The sequence below is a fragment of the Hyaena hyaena genome, unplaced genomic scaffold, assembly GCF_003009895.1.
Source record: "Hyaena hyaena isolate Hyena2069 unplaced genomic scaffold, ASM300989v1 scaffold_12, whole genome shotgun sequence".
Classification (NCBI taxonomy): domain Eukaryota; kingdom Metazoa; phylum Chordata; class Mammalia; order Carnivora; family Hyaenidae; genus Hyaena; species Hyaena hyaena.
In genome coordinates, this window is record NW_024080644.1 from 6292664 (window position 1) to 6318006 (window position 25343).

The following is a 25343-nucleotide window of genomic DNA, read 5'->3' on the forward strand; positions in this document are numbered from 1 at the left end:
CACGCTCCAGGCTCTGAGCTGGCAGTCAGCACAGGGCCCGACGCGGGGCTCGAACCCACGAACCGTGAGATCATGACCTAAGCGAAAGTCGGACGCTCAACCGACTAAGCCACCCAGGCGCCCCTCAATGTTTCTGAAAGATAAAGCAAGTGGAGGTAAAAGACAGCAAATCTGGCTTACACACTGAGCAGAGCTCAAGGACAACGGAACCTGCTAAGAATCAACAAAGTTTTCATAGACACGGGCTACATGAACCATAGATTCATACTGTGTAATCAAACCAGTCTGACTAAGTCTTCTTTCATTTTTGCTATTTTGACCTTTAGATACAGCAAGTCACATGAAATAACAGCAACTATTTGAAAATAAAACTAAAACAACTGAAAACCAAGAAAGAAAATCTAAGAACGTCAGTCTGATCTAAGAGAAGGTCTGATTCCCAGGTTTGCAGCCTACTACTGTTGCTCTCATTCTGTTACATTGTAACACAATCTCATTTAGACATTCTGGTAGCATAATAAGAGTTCCTGCAATTTACAGTTGTGAAGCCCTAGGCAAAGAAACCTCAGATTCAAAAATCTGCACAAACAACCGTAGAGTGAAGTTAGATTTTTACAAGGCAGGCCTCTTCACATGGATCCAAACCCGAAACAAATGAAACGAAAAATGAACTATAGCCACTTCCCTCAGTTCAACAAAGACAAACGATATGAAATAGTTCAAATTTATCATATAAGAACCGCCATTTGTAGACTTTAGATTAAGCAGCTACTCATTTGTGTGTGTCAGTTCAACTATATTTACAAGAGAGGGATAGAAATCTACACTAGTGTTTCCCTAATGGTTAAAAGTTATTGTAACCTCTTAGAGAAGTAAACTCTTTAACTTTGTTTTAAAAAATATCTTCTTTAGATGCCTACACATAAATGATATATACCATATTTCCAGAAGTTCATTCAATTAATACTTTGCAATAAACTGTTTTTGCTAGCTAAGGTTGGTGTGTGGATAAATTAGATAAAAGAGGAAGTCCCAAATGATTCAGGGATAAAAAGAAAAAGAAAGGCAAAAAAAAAAAATAAAAAGGAAAGGCAAGAAAAATCTTAACAAGGCAAGACACTGAAAAAGTTGAAGGGGTCTGCATCTGGGAGCTGAAAGGATAAATGAATTATTTATTTTTTTTTGTTTTTGTTTTTTAATTAGTTCTGAGAGAGAGAGAGACAGTGTGAGCAGGGGAGGGTCAGAGAGAGAGGGAGACACAGAATCAGAAGCAGGCTCCAGCTCTGAGCTGGCTGTCAGCACAGAGCCCGACGCGGGTCTCGGACCCATGAACCATGAGATCATGAGCTGAGTCAAAGCTGGACGCCTAACCAACTAAGCCACCCAGGCGCCCCAGATAAATGAATTACTGATTAAAGTCTAACCAGAGATGAATCTTTGGAGATGTGCTACAACTTCGAAGGAGATGCTCAGGATGACTGAAATCAAGCACCAGTGTTAAACTGAGTTACAAAGGTTTGATTACATACTTGTTTTGTACTTTGTTTGATTACATACTTGTTTGAGTTCTTTTCTGTTTGATAAAGAATTTCACAAGGTGCCTGAGTGGCTCAGTGGGTTAAGCATCTGACTTCCGCTCAGGTCATGATCTCATGGTTCATGAGTTTGAGCCCCATGTTGGGCTCTGGGCTGACAGCTCAGAGCCTGGAGCCTGCTTCAGGTTCTGTCTATCACTCTCTCTCTGACCTCCCCCACCTGCACTGTCTCTCCTTCTCTGTCTCTATCTCTCAAAAATAAATAAACACTTTAAAAATTTTTTAAAAAGAATTTCACATTCAGCTTCTAAAGGCTAGGATTTTCTAAGGTTTTTAAATGCTTTTATTTATTTTTGAAAGAGACAGAGCATGAGTGGAGGAGGGGCAGAGAGAGGGAGACACAGGATCAGAATCAGGCTCCAGGCTCTGAGCTGTCAGCACAGGGCCCATTGCAGGGCTTGAACCCATGAACTGTGAGATCATGACCTGAAACGAAGTTGGACAACTTAACCAACTGAGCCACCAGGGCATCGCTAGGATAGGACTTTCAAAAGCTACTGAGATGGAGAACTGAAAGTAAAGTTGCACTGCTGATGTGTCAGACGATCTTTGAATAGACACAATTTCCACCAGAAATGCAAGCAACTAAACTGTCCCTAACAATTAAGATGAAGGGGCCAGCCCCACTATGAGGCAAAGATTTAAAAGCTCTGCCTTGTGGGGCGCCTGGGTGGCTCAGTTGGTTAAGTGTCCAGCTCTTGGTTTTGGCTCGGGTCATGATCTCAAGGTTTGTAGGTTCAAGACCTGCACTGGGCTCTGTGCTGAGAGAGAGTTGGAAGCTTAATTGACTGAGCTACCCAGGGGCCCCTAAAAGTAGCTTCTTTAGATGCCTCCACATGCACGATGTATACTGCATTCCCAAAAGTTCATTTAATTAACAGTTTACAATGCACTTGTTTCGCTTGCAAAAAATGTCAAATGAATGAATTAGATTTACTTATTTATTGATTTTGAAATTAACTGACTTTGCTCGGTCCAAGAATACTGTATTCATACCTGAGTACAGTGGAAGATGATAGAAGCTTGATGACCAGTTCTTCCAACAGCAGAAGGCCAGAAGCGAACAGATAGCTGTTCGAAGGAGTGAGGAGGTATGATCAGCTGTGTAAATTCAAAGAGAACAAGAAAGAGAAAGAAAAATCAGTACTTTTATTTGAGTCAGCACCTTTGCATGCTAGGTATGTGCCAGGTTGATATTCATGTGATTAGTGTGTTGCCTTGTACACACATTATCTATTCCCAGTATGCCTGCTTGGCGAATACTGGTATAACAGCCCTGGTAAGCAGCGTTTAGTGGTGTTTGCACCGTGCTCTTCCTCTAGATGATGACCACATAGGGTCACTTGCTCTATACGAGGAAATTAGGATTAAGTTTTAAAGCTGAGTAAGAACTCTGGATAAGAGAAATACGCATTTTATTTAAGAACCCAGAGCTTATTGGTCATCCCAAGATACTTGTCAAACTGCTGGAAACCTAACTTGTTGCTTTGGCAATGTCAAACAAAATGAACCAATTCTAAGCACAGATGTAAGGAAGGCTTCCTTAGTATACAGTGAAGTGTTCCTTTTTGTACCAGCATGTCCACACTACAGGTGTGACCTGTTTCAATAACTTGAGTCTGAATAGTATTAGAATGAGTTACCTCTTTAGAGATTGTGAAAGCCAGTAAGTCTGTCACAATACAGTAAGGATTTGAGTATCTTGTGTAATTAAAATGCTAGACTGTGAATAATATAATATCTAACATCAACACTTACAGAATGAAAAAATGAAAAAGCACATGTCTGAAAAGTAAGTTTATTTTTTTTACTACCGTATTTTGCCACATAACTTTTGAAAGTGTAAAGCTACAATATAGGAGTAACATTCAAATCCTTGTAGAAGGTAGCACTTAGTTCTTAATAATAATAATTATTATTAGTTCATTAATAATAATGCCTTGATCATGACCATGAAATAAAAATACAAACTTAATTTTATATGTAGAACAGAGGGAGCTCCTTACTAGATATATCTACAGTTTATCTACAGCAAATATTTCTATCTCAGGCTGGCTCTCCCTCTGACAGTTAATCACTTAAGTTCACGCACACATAAGGAATATAAATTATTTATAATATCAACCTAAGTAAAAAAAAAATAAGAAAAGTTATATTTCATATATTCTTTCAGTTTAGGAAATATGAGAAGAGTTCTCTCTCTCCCTATATATGTATACACACATATATACATATATACACACATATATACATATATACACATGTATATTAAAATTATCTATTTCATTGGAAAAACTACATAGTACTACATTAACTTGGATTTTAATTCAAGTCTACAACTTACTGACCACGCAGTTTTTTAGCCTCTCTGGCCTCAAATCCCTCTTCATTAAATATATGTCAGAAGCATGTGGTGAAGATAGAGGTAGTGTATATAACCAAGCAGTAATTCAATAAAATTCCCTTATTTCCAACTAAAATTCACTAAAAAGCCCATGGTTACAAGGAAAGAAAGATAAATATCATTGGTTGGAATTTATCTGCAGCAAATATACTAGTTTAGTATAATGGAATATAGAGAATATATTAAATATAGGACCTTTTTGAAACTTAAAAACATTTAATTACAAGGAAGTATCATCACGATAACCAATTCCAATATGTGAGCTGACACTGGACCTTAGTTCAAGAGAGAAAGATAATTGAGACAGGTGAGTAAACTTAAATTTGGACAGGATACCTGATGATGTGGAGATTAATTATGCTATTAAAAATATAATCTGAAGTATTTATTAGTGTCTAGAACAATGTCTATAAGTTACCTTCAGACTAAACAGTAAGGAATATAAGAGAAAGAAAGAAAAAAATATAGCAAATCATTAATATAAGAACCAAGGTAGAAGTTATGTTTGTGCACTGTATTACTCTTTCAACTTCCCTGTTTGAAATTTTTCATAATATATAGTTGAGAGGAAGCAAGGTTTTTATTTCATTATTTACACTGATAATCAGTCTATGCTTACTTATTGAAGGATTTTTGAGTAATCATCAATATTTTAGAATCCTTACTTATGTAAACACGAATTCTATGCAACCAAGCCAAGAATAAAGCTAGATATTTATGTGTGTATGTGTGTGTATATTTATCTATATGTATTATGTAGTATATATGTATTATTGTGACCACTAATGTGTACTCCTATTTGTTCTATGATATATAATAGTTTTCTCATCTATAAATTTATTTTTGAGTTGTTTCTCAGTATTCAAGTTAAGTACATATTCAGTGCTCAAGAATATTTGATAAATGTATAAAATAATGCAAGCATGGTTAAAATGTAAGGCAGAGGATGCCTAGGTATCTCAGTCAGTTAAGCATCTGACTTGATTTTGGCTCAAGTCATGATCTGATAGTTTGTGAGTTCCAGCCCTGTGTCAGGCTATGTGCTGACAGCATAGAGCCTGCTTCAGATTCACTCTCCCTGTGTGTGTGTGTGTGTGTGTGTGTGTGTGTGTCTGTCTGTCTGTCTCAAAATAAATAAATAAACATTTTAAAATGTAAAAGCAGAATCCATATTCTTCATTATGCAATATATTGCATTTGTTTTCCCCTGGACTATAGTTTATATTCTTCTGTAAAAATAATGATATAAAGGATATAAAAGTACCACTTTCTAATGAGAAATTTCAATTTTTTGTAAACTATATCCTGATCACCATATTCTGGCTAATTTATGGAAAATACAGTGTTAAGTAATACAAGCCTGTGTGTATAGTTATTCTAAGATTAAACTACATACAATTTTAGCTATACAATACTTAGTGATATCTAACTGGACACACTATGGCAGTTAGGAACTAATTTCAGATCATGATACTATTAGCTGGCAACCCGTGATTGACAAGAGACAGGTATTAAGATATAACTGAAATCACATCACAGATTTCTTAATCATTAAACAGCAGAGAGTAAAAGCCTTTATATAAATACCATATCTACTTAGTAGGGCTTCATGATTTACTGTGACATCCTCTGCAGAAAATAATCTATCACAATTATCATTTTAAAGTATACCTGAATACACGGTTTTGGTATTCGCTGTACATATTTGGTATCACATGTTTGGAAGCAAAGATATTCCGCTAAACCTTCAAGACGTTGTTTGTTACTTGTGGGAGGAGAAAAAGGATTGATGCCCATTGACTGGTTCTAGTCTCAGCTAGGGACCAAGGAATGAGAAAATGGGGTAGAGAAAGGAGAGAGGGTCAGAGCTGTTCACACTGTTTGCAAGTGGGGGAGGGGTGGTGGGCAGGAACTCAGAAGGACTGAAGGAACAGGCCTCCTGGGACCCTGGAAACACAGAAGGATTGTTTAGTCAAAATCATACTACTGGGAAATCATTTCCAAATCTGATTCCTAAAAGGGTCAAAAATAAAGCACAACCAGTTTATTTAGAGTTCAGTGATAATGAGTATGACTCTAAGATATAGAATTTTAAAATTTTAGGGGTGCCTGGGTAGCTCAGTCGGTTAAGTGTCCGACTTCAGCTCAGGTCATGATCTCACGGTTCGTGGGTTCGAGCCCCACATCGGGCTCTGTGCTGACAGCTCAAAGCCTGGAGCCTGCTTCAGATTCGGTGTCTCCCTCTCTCTCTGACCCTCCCCTGCTCACGCTGTCTCTTATCTCTCTCTCAAAAATAAATAAAACATTAAAAAAATTTTTTAAAAAGAATTTTAAAATTTTAGATGGCTATGATATTGTTTTTTTGATAAGTTAAAACTGGGGGAGAAATATATGTATATATAAATTCTATTTTTAAATTTTAAGCATTTGAAACCTTATGAATAAATCAAATGGTAATATTCGATGGAGTCCCAAAGTCAGTATTGGAAAATGTTCTAGTAGTGGCAGTTTACTTGGCTTTCCAAATATACTTACCAGTGATTTGTGAGCATCCAAGACATAATTTTCAGGATTACTGTTTGTTGCTTGCAATTCTAAGGTTTCATGTGTAGGATTAACTAAAGAAATTATCTGAGTCGTGTACCTGGAAGGAAACAGAAAGCTAGTAAACATGTTCAATGATAGCTTTATAAACTTGATGACTATTAATGGGTTGAACTGCATACCCCCAAAAAAGATATATTTAAGTTCTCACTGCCAATAACTCAGAATGTGACCTTATCTGGAAATAGGGTCACTGCAGATATAATTAGTTAAGATGTGATCATACTGGAGTAGGGTGGCCCTTAAACCACTATGACTGGTGTCTTTATTAGAAGATAATGTGCAGACACATGAGAAGATGGCCATATGGCAATGGAGGTGGAGATTAGAGTGATGTGCCTCTAAATTAAGGAAAACCAAAGATTGGTGGCAAGCGTCAGAAGCCACAGACGAAAGGAAGGATTCTCCCTTACTGGTTTCAGGGAGAACATGGTCCTGTGAAAACCCTGAATTCAAATTTCTAGCCTCCAGAACTGTGAGACAATACATTTATGTTGTTTTAATCTACTCAGTGGGTGGTACTTGTTCTGACAGGTCTAGAAAACTAACATAATAACTTGTGTGAGTTTCAAAATAAGAATAAACATGTATGAAGTAATAACATTTTGCTAAATTGGTCCCCGATTTTCTATTTTTGAGACCAAATGTTATTCCACCCTGGTTATTGGAATATACCCCAGTTTTAGGAGAAATATTTACTCATTATTTTATAACTGTTAAATTCAGCTGAAAAAGTTAACACAGTCTAGAAATTATAACAAAGAGTAAAAAATTCACAAAGTTCTGTCCAGTACATTGAAATGATCCAGACTAATGATGAGTAAATGCTCTCCTCCCAGCAATGTGGCTGATATTTATGCTAAAGGCAAAGAATAATCAAGAGCATTCATAACTCTCGCTCTGTTGGGAAAATAAGTAAAGTTCTGCACCATAAGATGGCCACCGGGACTAACATAAACTCTAGTACCTAGCTTAGAGACTCCTCTCCCAGGTTATTCCTCCTGTCCTGCTTGCCATGCATGCCAAATTACTACTAACGTGAATGTGGAAGTAACAAACGATAAATTGTGCCCCATGCTTGTGCTGGGAATTCAGATCTCTAGAGAAGGATCTCCTCTGAGCCTGCCGGTGTAAAATAAAACTCCGATCCACCAAGATCTCTGAGTGCCACTTGGTTTTTCTGCCAGTGATCCAGCCTGGTACCGTAACAATTCCACTATCATTTCTAATTACTTTTGATGTACAGCATGAAAATTGGCATCTTGTAAAAACGCAAATCAAAACCACAATGAGATACTACTTCAAATCTGTTAGGATGGCTCTCATTTAAAAAAACAGTTAAGTGTTGCAAGGATGTGGAGAAAATGGAACACTGGTCCACTGCTGAAGGGAATGTAAACTGGTACAGCCACTATGACAAGCAATGGGGGAGTTCCTCAAAAAAGAAAAAAAAAACCTACCATATGATCCAACAATTCCAGTTTGGGGTATGTTTCCAAAATAAATGAAATCGGTAAATTAAAAAGATACCTGTGTTCCCATATTATTTGCAGCATTATTCACAATAGCCAATATATGTAAATAACCTAAATGTTCTTCCACAGAGGAATAGATAAATAAAATGTGATATATACAGTGGAATATTCTCCAAATGTAAAAAAGAAGGAAATCCTGACATTTGTGACAACACGGATGATCCTTGAGGACATTATGCAAAGTGAAATAAGTCAGACAGAAAAACACAAATGCAGTGTGATCTCATTTACACGTGGAATCTAAAACAGTGAAAAATAGTCCTATGGGAATTAAAATCAATTTTATTGCAAAGATTAATATAACTTGATGACATCTGAAATGGGCAAAGGTGCAAAAAGTAAGAGAGCTGTCTGTAGCCTGTGATTGCCAGTAAACCAAGGGGCAAAATATATAACGTGGTACTTGATTCATTGTTCATCCAGATAAAGGTTTTCAAAGGAACTGAATCTAAGAAACCTTCTTTTTTAATTGCTACTTTTCCCAATCATGAGAAATAAAGTTTATAGTTATAAATGTGTATACTGAGGACTGTTTTTTTTTTTTTTTATTTTTTAACGCTTATTTATTGTTGAGTGAGAGAGACCGAGTGTGAGCAAGAGAGGGGCAGAGTGAGAGGGACACACAGAATCCCAAGCAGGCTCCAGGCTCTGAGCTGTCAGCACAGAGCCCAACACAAGGCTCAAACCCATGAACTGGGAGATCATGACCTGAGCCGAAGTTGGACACTTAACTGACTGAGTCTTCTAGGTGCCCCAATATAATGAGGATTGTTGATGCACATTTTATTTAGGGACAAAATTAAATTTATTGAGTTAAAATGTTGTTATACTTTTTCCTTGGGTTCCATATTTCTTGTCATAATAAAATATTTTGTCATCAAGATGGTTTTAAACTTGTTAATACAGAGTAACAAGAGAAAACTAAAATAATATTACCTGTCAAATCAAGGAAAAACAAGAAGTTAACTTTCTTAAATGTTGATTTATTTATCTTTGAGTGAGAGAGAATGAGCGCGTAACAGGCAGAGAGACAGGAAGACAGAGAATTTCAAGCAGGCTCCACACTGTCACCAGAGATCCTGATGCAGAGCTCGAGCTCATGAACTTTGAGATCATGACATGAGCAAAAACTGAGTGAGATGCTTAACTGACTGAGCCACCAGGTGCCCTAACATGAAGGGTACATGTGAACTCTGTATTATGTTTTCAACTTCTTATGAGTCTTAACCTCTTTTAAAATAAAAAGACATTAAAAAAAAAAAAAAAAAAGACAGTGCCAAAAGCTGTGGATGAGAAACTATTGTGAACCACAGAGAAGAATGAGGTTTCCATAAAATGATAAAAAAATTGCCTCCAATATGTAAAGGTTACTGAGGTGACTGACTTCAATTAATTTCATTCTGCAAATTATTTAGTAAGTGACCAGTCACTACTTGTCATTCTGAAATTCATTAATAATCATCTGTAAGGCAAATTGTAGATTAAGGCTGTCTCTGACTTATAAGCGCAGAGTCCAGGGATGCCTGGGTGGCCCAGTAACTTAGCCTTGGACTCTTGGTTTCAAACTTCCTTCGGCTCAGGTCACAATCTCAGGTCATGGTCTCATAGTCATAATCTCAGGTCATGTTCTCACGGTTCACCCACATTGGGCTTTGCGCTGACAGCGCAGAGCCTGCTTTGGATTCTCGGTCTCCCTCTCTCTCTGCCCTTCCCTCCCTTCTCAAAATAAATAAAGATTAAAAAAATTTTTTTAATAGAAGTTCAGAGTCGTACTACTTATTCCACTCATCTCTGCTTACACTTGATACAAACCTAGGAACAACTAAATGATGTATCTTCAATATGAATATTTCCACTGCACTGAAGGCTTTTTAGCAAACTTCCTGCTATTCAGATGTTTAATAGAAATCTCAAATTTACAGGTCCCAAGCTGAGCGCTTGATACCTACCCTTTTCAAACCAGCTCTTCTTATAGTCTCCTCTCTATCAGTTAATGTCATATCTTTAGTTCTAGTTGCTCAGGTCAAAACCTTTGGTGTCATCTATGCCCTGCTGTTTTCCTTATGACTCAAATATCAGTAGTCAGCAAAACTCACTAGCTCCAGTTTCAAAAATAACTCATAAATGAACACTTCTCTCCACATTCACTGGCAATACTCTGGCCCAAGCTGCAATCAGCTTGGTCCTGAATTAGTGTAATGACCTCCTAACTGATATTCCTCTCACATCACATACAGATATCAATTCCGGGTAGACTGTAGATAAAAACACAAGAAGTCAAGACAATATATTTTTCTAGCAGGGACAGAGAAGTTCTTAATTACGTTGGAGTATGGAAGCAATGGAGAAAACAAAAAGGTTGAGAAACTACATTAAAATTAAGAATTTAATTTCATTAAAAGACTCCATGAAGAGACTGAAAAGGAAACTCACAATATAAGAAGAGACATATGCAACATATATAACGCACAAAGGCTTGTATCCAGTATATACAAAGACTTCTAAACATATAAAAAAAAAAAATATAGACAAACTAATAGAAAAACAGTGAAGGGACATGACCAGGCACTTCAAAAAAGCTTATATCAAATTGGCCAATAACCATATGGCATGTACTCAACCTCATTAGTCATGAGAAAGATGTAAATAAAGGTAAACTGATGTACCACTTTACACACATCAGAATGGTCAAAATTAGTCTTACCATACCCATGTACTTGAGAATGTGAAGCAACTACAATTCACATACAGCCAGTGGGAGTGTAAATAAACACAACCAATTCTGAACTCTGTCATCATCCACTAAATTAAAATGATATTGCATTCCTATGATTGTACCCAATAAAAATGAGCACAAATATGGAATAATAGCATATACAATGTTACAAACAACATGTTGCATAATATACCAAATGGAGGCGGGGAAGGGAACAAAAGTTCATAAAGAGTAAGAAGGAATTTTTTTTGGACCTATGAAAATAAATGAAGAATGGTACATAAAACAACATGAATGGGTCAATAAGTCCTGAATATCATTTAAATATGAGTGAAACAAGCATCAGACAAAGTTTTAAATAGAAAAAAAACGAGTACAAAATATATAATTAAAGACAAAGACCATAAACTTTTAAAATGACCCTTCATATCTCAAGTATACCAGAAAAAAAATTACTAACATGAAATAGGAAAAGAACGTTACAATAAAAAAAAACCCCAAAAACCACGTAAATGAAACATCCAAACAACAATAACAACAAAAATGGTCTTGGATGTTGACAGCTGATATGAAAATTCAACAGAAAGATTGGAAGATAAATTCAAGTAAATCTAACTGAATGCAAAAGCACAAATGTTGGTAAAAATGGCTAAAAAATAAGAAAATTAAAAGACCCTCAAGTTCTAAAACTAAAACATAGACGTTTTAGGAAGAAAGAAAATAGAGAGACAGTATAATTTGAGACTTCCAAAAACTGAAAATCATGTTTCCATATTGAAAGGGACCCTGACTACCTAGGAAAATGTATGAAAATAGAACCACACCAATATATAGGATTAAAAAATTTTAAAGACACTGAGTACAATTAATGGCCATATAAACTCCCAAAGAGGACAAGGATCCATAATAAGGCTGGCTCACAAAGTAGTGATAATAATATCACTTTTTAATTATATGCAACTTTCAATTATATACAGTATAATTTAGCGCCAAAGAAATTATGCTTTAGAAAACCATATCCATAAGTAACAAGAACTTAAAAAGAAAGAGAAGAGGCCAGTATCTTTTAGTGGAATGAAAAAAAACCATGATTGTAAAACCGGTTGAGCTAAATATTTTCACATAAATGTATTAGATTTGTTAATAATTTTATATACACATACAGTTTTCATATATTAGTATATTTTTAAAACAAGAAAAATATAAAACTAGAAAGACATTTGTTAATAACTTGAAGCAGACACTGCCGCTGCCCTACCCAGTTCCCCTAGAAGATTTTCACCAGTTTTCTAGTCCCAGACCCCAACTTCTACATGTTGCTGGTCATCTTCCATCTGAGATCTTTAGATGATTCCCTTGGGTCCTGCTGTCTCCTCAACTATACAGACAGGAGAAGTGCCTGGGAGTGTATACCTCTTCCCAAGGAAGCTTATAGTGACCTAGCACGGGGAGCTCCAAAAGCTCAGCATCTTGGCATGAGGACAAATTCTGAGATGTGACTTACGCTCCAGAGCTCTCTGCAGGATCAGATAAAGTCTGAGACTGTACCTGCAATCAAGCTGGCTTACTTCTTCCCTTTTCTTATGCTGCTTCCCCTATTCCCTTGCTGATTTTTCTTACTGGGATCACTTCCTCAACAAATTACTTGCTACAGATTTATTTGGCTAATAGATCTGTTACTGGGAGAATTCAATATTCATCTGCTGTGCTAAAGGAGAGAAATTAACAAACAGGTACTGATTTGCCCACTAGTGCAAATAGGTAAGAACAGTGACTGGGTTACCCCTATGCACCAGCATCAAAACTGGGGCCAAACATGTAATAGGAACTCAACCATGTAAATACAAATGGTCACATCTCAAGGGCATGTGGTAATAGCCAAATGACAAAGTATTCTCCACTGCCCACTACTTACCCTCTGCTTTGCCTTGACCAAACTTTAGTCAGCCTTCTAACTTTCTCAAAGGCCCCTGAGCGCTGCTTGTTCTGAAGCTCAAGGAAGCACAAAAAAATGGAACGTGCCTCCTTTCTCGGCTTCTCCTGGGAATGAGCTTCCCACAGGAAGCTCCTTTTCCTATCCATCCCCAACAGTCATTTTCCTTTCCATGTCCAGCCTTCTCTCCAAAGAGTCTGCTTAACTCTTCTTGTCCCACCTTTACCTTTTTCTGTTTGATTTTGAGATGCTTGCAGATTTCGGAGATCGGCATTCTCCAACTATTTCAATAGTTCTTTTCTCTCCCTTGCAATAATCCTTTTGAATAAAAGGCTCTCCGTACTAAGCCCTAATTTGTTTTTCTTTCACATAAATTTCCCATGGGGTAAATTCAATATCAAACCTTCTCCAGAAAAGAAAATCAATGATGGAAAATATATTTATGTCAGATCAAAAAAGATCAAGTGGATTATAACAATATTCTTTTAGAGAAACTTGTTTCCTTCCATGATTTATCTATTAAATGGAACTTACTTGCCAAGGTCACATTGTACTTCTGGCATTGTGGTTGGTTTTGGTAATTCAGTAGTTAATCTCAGTAAATACCAGAACTCCAGAGCCGTATTTGGTTGAAAAACAATGCTGGTGGAGAAAGACACACAAAATCTTGTCAGGGGCTTTAGTCTGTGTAATAAAAACTGGCAAACACAAATCCTAAATAGGTGGTTTCAGGTACAACATGTGACAACTGCTCCGTGACAAATTCTACTCTTGTCGTAGATATATTTAAAAATGTTTCATTTTTGGTGAGAAAATCCCTTCATTATTCAGAAAAACAGTGTCATCATTAATATGCATTTAATAAATGTCTGTTGAATGAATGAAAAATGTTTAAACATAATGAAATCAAATGTCTTGCGGGAGCTCTGACACGCGAAGTCCTACTTTCTGTGATTAAATCCTATTTAGTTTGCTGTATTGAACACACATATATTTTCATGCGAAGGCTATCAAGTGACACGCAACTCTGGAGAGCTTCCCTTCTAGTCCGCATGTGCTCGCTCACCTTTGGGGGACACAGAAACAGAATCTATGACCGTCTACAAGCAGAAGCAGGAAAAAAAAAAACACAAATTAAAAAATCAATAAAAGCGGGCTGGCATCTCAGTTCTGTCATCTTTTACTTGAGTAGGCTTGAACAAGTCACTTAAAATAATTTCGAAGGCTTAATTTCAGAGGATCGACAATAAAATATAAAGCCACACTTGAACCATACCTTTCATCTCTACGGCCCGTAGTCGCTGGAGAATACTGCACCACATAGCTGGTAGATTCTAGCGGATACAGCCTAAGTGTCTTGAGTCCATTAAGAGCAGCATTTGATAACTGCACATTTAAGTCAATAATTCTATTTTTTGGATTAGAGAGAGGTATTTCAATGCAAATGCTCTCCTAGAATTACAGAACAAATATATAATCAGCTCTTAGTGTCAGCATTGAGTCACTGTTCTATAAAAGCAAATGTAAAGAAAACTTTCACACAACATAAGGCCATTTGTTTCATTTTTCTCCTTGATCTGTTATTGAATGTATCTCACTCACTTTTATTTTATTTATTTAAAAATTTTTAAATGTTTTATTTATTTCTGAGAGAGAGAGAGACAGCATGAGCAGGGGAGGGTCAGAAAGAGAGGGAGACACAGAATCTGAAGCAGGCTCCAGGCTCTGAGCTAGCTGTCAGCACAGAGCCCGATGCAGGGCTGGAACCCACGAACCATGAGATCATGACCTGAGCCCAAGTTGGATGCTTAAACGACTGAGCCAGCCAGGCACCGCTCTCACTCACTTTTAATCTCTTATATGTTTTCCTTGACTAGTTTTGACAAATGGAAATTTTTTTTTTTTTCAACAACAAATACTCCAAGACATGCATTTAGCTAAATGGTCAGGAAAGTGTACAATTACTTTTAAAATATAGTTTTCTTCAATACCATTATTACCATGAGGTTCATTTGTCAATGTCTTCCTTAGCTGTGGTACTCAAACTTTAGCATAAGTAAGAATCCTCTGCAGAGGTTGCTAAAACACAGATAACTGGTCCCCTGCCCCAAAGATTCTGATTCAGTAGCTCTGGCATGGGGTCCCGAAAACATTTCCTTCTTTCGTTTTCCTTCCTTCCTTCCTTCCTTCCTTCCTTCCTTCCTTCCTTCCTTCCTTCCTTCCTTCCTTCCTCCCTCCCTCCCTCCCTCCCTCCCTTCCTTCTCTTTCTTTCTTTCAGAGAGAGAGAGAGAGAGAGAGAGAGAGAGAGAGAATCATAAGCAGGCTCCATGCTGAGCTTGATCTCACAACTGTAAGATCATGACCTGAGCCAAAATTGAGAGTTGGATGCTTAACTAACTAGCTGAACCACCCAGGCGCTCCCCCACCTCTTTTTAGAGAGAGAGAGAGAGAAAGAGAGAACATATGTATTTCTTTAAAAACTTTTTTTAACGTTTATTTATTTTTGACAGAGAGAGAGAGAAAGAGCGTGCACGAGAGACACAGAATCTGAAGCAAGCTCCAGGCTCTGAGCTGTCAAGAGAGCCCAATGTGGGGCTCAGACTCACAGACTGCGAGATCTTGACCTGAGCTGAAGTCAGATGCTCAACCAACTTAGCCACCCAGGTACCGAGGAAATATGTATTTCTAAAAAGTTCTGCTGATCCAGAGGACATACTTCAAGTACCTGTAACGTTAGTATTGAGTACTAGGGAAAATCTGAACTAGGAAGACAAATTATGTTGATAATACAAACTATCTTTTTGTTTAGATTCCTTCCTCCATTCTGGTGTCTCCTATCCTGCCCTCTAATTACATCTACTCAGCCCTGGAAGGCATTCCTTAAGTTCCAAGACATTTTTTGATCCCCATGCTGACCTTTTATGGCTAATAACTTATATTTCATCCCATTACAGCCGTGATCTCCATGACAGTATAGGCCATTAATTGAAACAAAAGTGTTAAAAGTTGATGAGTAGACAGGACATAACTCAATCTTTTTTTTTTTTTTTTTTTAATGTTTTTTATTTATTTCAAGGAGAGAGAGAGAGACAGCGTGAGCAGGGGAGGGTCAAAGAGTGAGGGAGTCACAGAATGAAACAGGCTCCAGGCTCTGAGCTGGCAGTCAGCACAGAGCCCGATGCGGGGCTCGAACCCACGAACCGCGAGATCATGACCTAAGCGAAAGTCGGACGCTTAACCGACTAAGCCACCCAGGCGCCCCGAGGACATAACTCAATCTTAAACAAAGACCAGTTGACTACAATGTCCTAACTTAACGAAACAGAGAATGTTGGACATTTCATTCATAATTCAAAGCATGGAAATGGATGCACTTTAGGAATGGAGGTATTTTGAAACTTATCCAATTGAAGTAGTGACAAAAACAACCTTGAGGTTACGCTGGTAGGGACAGGTGGTGATGGGGAGAGAGTTATTCACAAAACATATCTTTAAGACAGACATTACAGCTTTATCCAAGGAATGAACATTTGCTTGATTGCCTATATATAAATAAATGAGTGGATAAATGTAACATTTTAGGGGAATGGAAATAGCATTTAGTATGGTGAACAACATCTGGTAAGGAAAGTTGAAAAACAAAAATACACATAAATTTACAATTGAATTGAGATGTTATTTATTGCAAATCAGATTTAATTATAAATGCAATGGAAACTGGCCATCCTCAACAGTTTCAGAAGATATTAGAATCATGGATTCCTAAAATATATGAGCATTCAAATTGCTATATTAAAATAATCAATGTTTATAATTATAAAGAAGGAAAAGTTAAGAATATAAAATGTGAAAAACCCAATAATGGCATTATGTCACAAAGTTTATAATTTCATGAGATTGTTAGAGAATTTAGCCTCCTAGGAAGTTTCAAAGGATCAAACAAATCAACAACTAAACTCTGCCCAGGTCTTTAGACAGGAAACTAAAATGAGACGTCTTTGGACTAGACATTCGTTGTGGTCTATTGCTCAGATATTTCTCAGAGAAGATCAGCGTCAGTCTACAATAATGCTGTAGCTTCTTCTTCACAGAAGTAAAAGTACTAGGATCTAAACCAGTGATTTTCAAAATTTTTTCATCACAACCATGAGGAATTCACTTTACATCATGACTTGGCCCACATAAACCTATCACTGAAAAAAAAAGATTCACAAAACATTCCTTACTCTTCCCACACGTGACACTTTCTGATCTTTTCCCTTCTCTTTTATTCTAATCTAATGTTTTTCATTTTTAAAATATTTTTTAATTAAAATAATTTTTTTAATGTTTTTTTTTTGAGGGAGAGAGAGACAGAATGTGAGCAGGGGAGGGTCAGACAGGGAGGGAGACAGAATCTGAAGCAGGCTCCAGGCTCTGCGCTGTCAGGATAGAATCTGATGCGGGGCTCAAACTCATGAACCATGAGGTCATGACCCAAGCTGAAGTTAGACGCCTAATCGACTGAGCCACCCAGGTGTCCCCTACTCTATTCTATTTCTTAAAAAAGAAATAATAATAATAATGCCCATTTTGCCCCACTCATGTTTTGAGACCTACACAATGAAAACTCTGGTCTAAAGAGGAATGAAGTGCTGGAATATCAAATTGTCTGGTGTCTTATTACATATAAGCTTTGAGCTCAAAGTAAAACAAAGCCACTTTCGATCTACTGTTATCTCTGTGAACTACAAGCCATGTAACAGAAGCAGGCCCTAATGTCACAAATGTGTTAGGACATTCTGCCGTTGGCCAAATCTTATGAGATGAAAATGAGGATGCAGTTCTGAAGCATCTGTGTAGCAGCTCCTCTTTGATACATCCATGGCTGAGAAGAAAAGCTGGGAAAAGCAAGATAAAAAGTACCAGCCAGATATTCAAGGCCAAATACTCCCCTTGCATGTTTCTGAAATCTTGCTTGCCTCTTGCTTCCCCCAACTGCCCACAAAGCAACACTGATAAGTGCCTCCTCCCCTTTTCTTTTCTCTGTCAAACCCCTATCATTCCAGCCATAAAAAGAGGCCAACACCAAGGTTCAGGGCTCAGCCTTTGGAGGTGACTCTGCTGGGCCTGCACTGGTGCCAATCAACAGTCTTTCCTGATTCCCTGAGTGCGCATGTGTGGCTTGTGTCTTCCTGGGCGCCAAGCATCCGCTGTAACATTCTGGTGCATTGGCTGGGAAGCCAACAGCTGCACTGGCTCCTTGAGCCACCCCAGTCGGTAGCCAGTGGAGAGGCCACTCTTCGACGGCCCCTCTGACAGAAAAGAAGGTGCGCTGCAGGTGATTTCACCGGATCCCAAGCCCTGCTGGGCCCGGCAATAGTCTGCTTCGGCTGTGCTTGGATGGACTCCAGGGGAAATCAGAAAATTCTGCCAGGACGGGACATCGGATCTGGTAAGTGTCTCCGGGGAACCAGGACCGAGTTCAGGCCCGCCATAGAGGCAGAAGGGGAGCTTGATCACCTCCCAGGCAACACAGTCACTGCACAGCATAGGGAAGTCCTGGGTGGAAGTCTGCAATCTGTCTGAATATGTGTGTGAGTGCCCGTGCTCCACGGTCTCGGCTACGGAGCCTGAGTGGGTCCTACCCTGCGAGTCCGTGACGACCTCATACAGCTCAAGGCAGAATCAGGTCCGCAGAGGCCTGATCCGAGTCAGGGGTTTATACTGACCTGCCAATGCTAAGAGGCGTCTAAATCCCCGTGAGGGGAGCGGCCAGGCGGACGAAGCGACCTCTTCCCTCATGTTTGTCCTGCGACACCTTACATTGGGAGGGATCTACATAGAATACCAGGATGCGGGGAAATTCCTCAAAAGCAACTATTTTGGAATATATAATTAAGAATTTTAAAAAGGGATTTTCAGGTGACTATGGGGTCAAATTTATCTCCAGGAAGTTACACATCCTCTGTGAATTAGAATGGCCCAAGTTTGGTGTAGGCTGGCCCCCTGAGGGTACCCTAGATGTCCCTACAATCTGAGCTGTTTATAAAGTAGTTAGTGGAGACTCTGGCCACCCAGATCAATTCCTATATATGGACCAGTGGCTGTAAATAGCCCAAGTCAAGCCTCCTTGGGTCTGGTTCTGCATTAATAGCAAGGGACAACGTAGGGTCTTAGTCGCACGGGCCAAGAAGAAGACCTCACAGCAGAAAAAACCGCCCCCATCCTCCAAGAAAAATCAGAAGTCCCTCCATTTCTGCCACCATATGCCCCTAGAACCTCGCCTACCTGATAATCCACCCCCATCGGTCTCACCTCCACCAGCAGCCAGTCGGCCCCAACCAGGGACACTTGAACTGGTAGGAAGATGCCTTAGGTCTGCATGTCAAGGTCCAAGGCCTCCAACAGCAATGCAGATGCCACTGCAGAAGACTAGGGGTCCCCAGAGAATAGGGCCCGATGGGACCCCACAAGAGGAGGGATCCGTTTTCTACTGCCACCCATTCTCTACTACTGGCTTCCTCAACTGGAAACACCACACACCACCCTACTCTGAGAAACCACAGACTATGATAGATCTCCTAGAATCCATAATCCAGACTCACCACCCTGCCTGGTTCGACTGTAAGCAGCTTCTTCTTACCCTTTTCAACACACAAGAGCACTGACAAATTGTCACCAAAGCCAGAAAATGGTTCCAGACTCAGGCACCAGATGGAAATCTAGACATGAAGGCTTAGCTATGGGAGGCTATGCATGAAAAGGAGCCCTGCTGGATCCCAACACAGAAGTGGAAAGGGCCAGGCTAGAAAGATACTGACTCATCTTCCCCCGGGGAATAAAAGCTGGGTCCAAAAAGCCCACCAACATGGCAAAGGTATCTAAGGTCCTACAAAAGCCAGAAGAGAATCTGGTTGATTTCTATGAAAGATTATGTGAAGCCTTCAGAGTTCACACTCCACCCAGAAGCCCCTGAAAATCAGTGCATGGCCAATGCTGCCTTCGTGGGATAGACCCAAAGTGACATTAGATAGAAGCTCCAAAAATTGGAAGGATTTGCTGGAAAAAACGCCACTGAATTACTGGAAATCTCCAACAAGGTTTTTGTAAAGTGGAATCAAGCTGTCAGAAAGGAGGCAGACCAAAGAATGAAACAAAAGGCAGCTTTCCTGGCGGCGGCCTTGGGGCAGCCACCCCCTCGGGAAGGAGCCCCATGGAAACCATGAGGGATGCAAGGACAAAGAAGAAGGGTGCCACAGGGACGGGAACAATGTGCCTACTGCAAAGAATTTGGACACTCTAAAAATGAATGCCCCAACTGCCAAAAAGGGAAACCACTCCACCTAGTCACTACCAACCAGGACCACGCAGGCTGACCTGACTGGAATGGTAGAAGTGGACTATGAGTAGGAAAGATAGGACTCTATCCAACTAGGCCTCCATGAGCCCATGGTCAAAATGAAGGTCGGGGGCCAAACAATAGACTTCATGGTCGATACTGGGGCCGAACACTCTGTGGTGACACACAGACGGCATCTCTGTCGGGTCGAGAAGTCACCATTGTAGGAGCCACAAAGACACAAACGCAAAGGCCATTTTGTGGTCCCCGACAATGCCAGCTGGGGAGTCACCAAGTAGTTCATGAATTCCTATATCTACCTAGTCTCACTGTTAGGTAGAGACTTCATAGCTAAGATGGGTACAAAAATAGCCTTCTCCTCAGAAAGACAGATGCAATATGCCTAAATGAAAAGGCCCAATCCATGATTTTGTCCCTGGAGATTCAATGGGAAGAGGAATGGAAATTACATACTTGCCCTCTCAGGGAGTGAACTGTGGCCCCCAAGCTGGAAGGTGAATTCCCTTCAGTTTGGGCAGAAGCAAACCCCTTGGTTTGGCAAAAAACCACCCCTCAATATTAACTGATCTAAAGGCTGGGGCTTAACCTGTCAAAATACACCAAAATATGGTCCCACAGGAGGCACACCTAGGGATCCAGACACACTTGTACAGGCTACTCAAATGGGGACTTCTAAAATGATGTCAGTCCCCATGGACTACTCCCCTGCTGCCTGTGAAAAAGCCTGGGACAAATGATTACCAACCACCCTGTGAGGACCTAAGAGCCATTAATGAAGCAGTCATCATGCTGCATTCAGCATTGCCTAACCCACACACTCTACTAGGGCTCATACCCTCAGAAGCAGGATGGTTCACGTGCCTAGATCTAGAAGACATTTTCTTCTGTCTCCAGCTAGTGCCTAATAGTCAACCCCTATTTGTTTTTGAATGGGAAAACACTACCAGAGGGGCAAAGGAACAATTCACTTGGACTAGACTGCCAAAGGATTACAAAATTCACCAACCTTATTCAGTGGGGCACTGGCATCTAATTTAGCCAGGTTTCTGGGATAGAACCTAGGATGTGTCGATCTTCTGCTAGCCAGTCCCACACAGACCCATTGCTGGGAGGGAACCCAGGGCCCTACTCTGGCTACCAGAAGAGGAGGGATACTAGGTGTCAAAGAAAAAGACACAGATTGGCCAAAAGGAAGTTAAATATTTGGGCTTCAAAATTACCCAAGGCAAATGGATACCGTGACCAGAAAGGAAACAGGCAGTCCATGCCATTCTGGTTCCCACTACCTGCCGGTATATCCGAGAGTTCCTGGGAGCAGCAGGATTCTGTCGAATATGGATTCCAGGGTTCTCGGAGTTGGCCAGACCTCTATACGAGGCACTAAAGGGGGAAGAGGGAGCACCCCTTTTCTGGGACTCTAATCAGGAAAAGGCATTCAAAACTATAAAAACAAAACTCACAAAGGCACCAGCCGTGGGAATCCCAATGTATCACGAGATTTCAACCTCTTCACACATGAGAAGAATGGGGTGGCTCTGGGGGGTACTCACCCAGGAATTTAGACCTTGGCAAAGACCAGTGGCATACCTTTCAAAGCAGACTGACTCAGTTGCAGCAGGATGGCCACCTTGTTTGAGGGCCCTGGCAGCCACCAAGCTTTTAATCAAGGAAGGAGACAAACTCATGCTGGGGTAAAACCTAAATATTAAGGTTCCCCATTCTGTTATTACTTTGATGTATGCTAGAGGGCAACACTGGCTAATGCATGCTCGGATGATATAATACTAGGGACTGCTATGTGAGAACCCAAGAATAGACTGGAAGCTGTAAAAATGCTAAGCCTTGTCACTTTCTTGCCTGCAGTAGTGGTGCCCCCAGAGCATGATTGTCTAGAGGTCCTTGATGAAGTCTATTCTAGACGACCCAACCTATCAGACAGGCCGTTATAAAATTCTGACCTCATCCTGTACACCAATGGCAGCAGCTTCATGAACAAAGGCAAAAGATACACTGGTTGGGCAGTAGTCTCTGATTCTAAGGTCATAGAAGCAAAAGCCCTTTTACAAGGATGGTCAGCCCAAAGAGCAGAACTATGGGCCCTTGTAAGAGCACTAGAACTCAGCAAAGACAAACAGGCCAACATATACACTGACTCGCGCTATGCCTTTGCCATTCTACATGTACGTGGGGCTGTACACTAGGAGAGAGGACTTTTAACCGCAGGAGGAAGAGAAATCAAAAATCGGGAAGAAATCCTAAAACTATTAAGGGCAGTCTGGGAACCAAAGGTAGTAGCAGTCATCCACTGCAAGAGACACCAAGGAGGAAAGGACTCCGTGTTGGAAGGTAACTGACGGGCAGACACTGCAGCTAAACAAGCAGCGGAAGAACAAACAACACCTTCAAAAATCATGCTGGCCCCAGAACGGACAACTTCCCCAAAGTACACAATCCAAGAAACAAAATGGGCACAAAAGGAAACAGGAGGCCAGACAAAAGAAGGATGGTGGGTACTTCCAGACCAAAGAGTCTATATACCGGAGCAGCTAGCCTACCAGCTGGTTCTCCAACAGCATGAGCTCACCCACCTAGGAAAAACCACCCTTGAAACCTTATTAAGCCATTCCTTTGTAATTGCTCTCGACTCCCATCCCTCCATGCATCGGTCTCTCAACACTGCCTCCTCTTTGTGCAACATAATGCCAACAAGGCTCCACTGGGCCCATGGGAATCCAATGCTGTGGTCAGGCGCCCTTCAAAGATTTAGAGGTTCACTTTACCAAAATAAGACCCAGTAAAGGATACAAATATCCTTTGGTATTCATCTGTATGTTTTCAGGCTGAGTTGAAGCCTATCTCACATGCACCAAAAAGGCAAGAGAAGTAACCAAGGCCTTGCTAAGGGATATCATTCCCAGACATGGAATGCCATTAACCATAGGCTCAAAAAACAGCCCGGCTTTTGTGGCCGAGGTGGTGCAACAAGTAGCCGAAACCCTAGGTATCCAATGGAACTTACACGAAGCCTACCAGCCCCAGGGTTCAGGGAAAGTGGAATGTACCAGCCCTTAAATCAGCCTTGGCGAAACTATGTTAGGAATTTAATTTGCTCTGGCCAGATATACTATCCTTGGCTCTTCTCTGAATATGCTGTATACCATGGGCAAAAATAGGATTCTCCTCACTTGAGATCCTATATGGAAGACCCCTTTCACTCGTCAAATTCAAGGGGGACCTGAAAGGGATAGGGAATTTAGAAATACAAAAACAACTACAAGGACTAGGGAAAACTGTATTTGAGATACAAAGATAGGTGACAGACAGGATACCTGTTTCCCCAGGAATAACTGTACTCCCCACAAACCTGGGGAGCGGGTTTGCATAAAAGATTGGATAAAGGAACGGCTTAAACCTACCTGGAAGGGACCCTGTTTAGTTGTGCTAACCATGCCCACAGCTCTCAAGGTTGCAGGACTTACCACCCGGATCTACCATTCTCGAGTAAAGGCAGCCCACCTGTCACCTGACAACCACATGAATGAAAAGTAACTGCTAACCAGAATAATTCTCTATAGATCACCCATAAGAAGACAGCAGACGACAAGCAGCCTACAGCCAACACCTGAGAACTCTCTGTAACCAGAAGCTTGAGGAAATCACCAAGCAACTTAAATGAACTGTAACAAATCATTCTCCCTCAGATTTTATTGTCATCCCCTACCTATCTTTCTTTCCACACCTGTTGCTATACTCTTTGCTGTAGGGCTGACCCAAGTTACTCCCGCAGACTGGCACCTCAGTCACAAACTCTTGTTAAGCCTTCCTCTAATTACTAGTGTCAGGATGCCTTATCCTCTTTAGATGTGAATGATCTGAGTTATGATTGATATCCTTCTCTGCATGTTGTTTTCCGCCTTTATAACTGCCTCCTACTCCAGGATGGGATCACCCTATCTCCTGTCCCCGCTATACACATTCCTGTTCCTAACCTGTTCAAGAGGAGTCTTCTCACTCCCACCATGCAACTGTGTGACATACCACTCGCCCTTGTCCCCCACGGCACAAAGAGCCACTCTATGCTCCCAACCGTTGAACCCCATCTACTGTCTTCACGAGGGACAAACTTATGTTACAGGCACACGGGGTTGCACTGCCTGCTACCCCACTCGGCCTCCTCCCCCCGTGTCCGTTCCGGCTCTTGCTCCAACTCTTCTCCCTGTGCCAATTCCTGCTCCTCCGGTCCACAGAGGTAAGACGACACTATCACCATGCCCCTGTGCCACCGTGTACCCCCGTATGCCGAATAGATGTTATGATACCAGGAGGGTCACTCCCTGTACCAGAAACGGGAAAACTTATTGGGTGGGAAAAATAAAGATAAAACACTATTGGGGGCTGCCTGATCCAACCTGCCCTGATGTTCTCCATGCCTGTTGGGTCACTTCTGACCTCTGAACATAAATCAGATAGACCACTTGTCTTAGATCCCCATCGAAACCAAACATTAAATGCAGTATATCGCCTCCTCAATGATACCAATCCCAGCCTGGCCAGAGCCTGCTGGCTCTGCTTGTCTACAGGACGCCCCTGTTACACAGCTACTCCAGTAACACAGACAACTGTAAATATTACCCTGTTAACTAAAGACCCAGACCCCCACATGGTGAGACCTGTACTAACTGGAGTCGAACTGTCCCAAACAGCTTCCAGGTGCCTGACAAACAAAATGGGAATGGAGCCAGTTGGCAATCTGACCACTGGCAAATGCAACCAGACTCTTGACAGTCAGAAACTCAGTCATCTTCCTATAACCCAAACTTGGTGTCGAACCCTCCCAGGGCTTCTCTTTGTATGTGGGTCGGATGCCTACCTGTGTCTACCGGCCAATTGGATGGGCATCTGCACCATGGTCTTCCTCACCCCTCAGATAAACGTTGTACCCAACAATCAGTCTCTTATACTACCCTTGGCAGCATATACTAGATCAAAAAGAGCCATTCAAGTCATACCTCTGCTGACTGCCTTAGGAATAATGGCAGAGGTGGGCACTAGAAGAGGAGGAATAGTCTCCTCAACCACTTATTATCAGGAATTGTCCAAGGACATAAAAGATGACATAGAACGGGTTACCGAATCTCTGATGGTTTTACAATACCAAGTAGACTCCCTGGCAGCAGTAGTCTTACAAAACAGAAGGCTGGACCTGCGAACTGC

General features: G+C 40.6%; 1 protein-coding gene across 1 annotated transcript in view; it reads right to left on the bottom strand.

Annotated features, from left to right (window-relative positions):
- CFAP47 (cilia and flagella associated protein 47) overlaps nucleotides 1–25343 on the bottom strand; it is a 500885-nt gene that overhangs the window by 108528 nt on the left and 367014 nt on the right. The window contains exons 53-56 of the mRNA XM_039256279.1: nucleotides 14064–14239; nucleotides 13322–13429; nucleotides 6535–6643; nucleotides 2592–2696 (exon numbers count right to left, since the gene is read on the bottom strand). Of these exons, the coding sequence (XP_039112210.1) occupies nucleotides 2592–2696; nucleotides 6535–6643; nucleotides 13322–13429; nucleotides 14064–14239 (498 nt within the window). The remainder of the gene's footprint in view (nucleotides 1–2591; nucleotides 2697–6534; nucleotides 6644–13321; nucleotides 13430–14063; nucleotides 14240–25343) is intronic.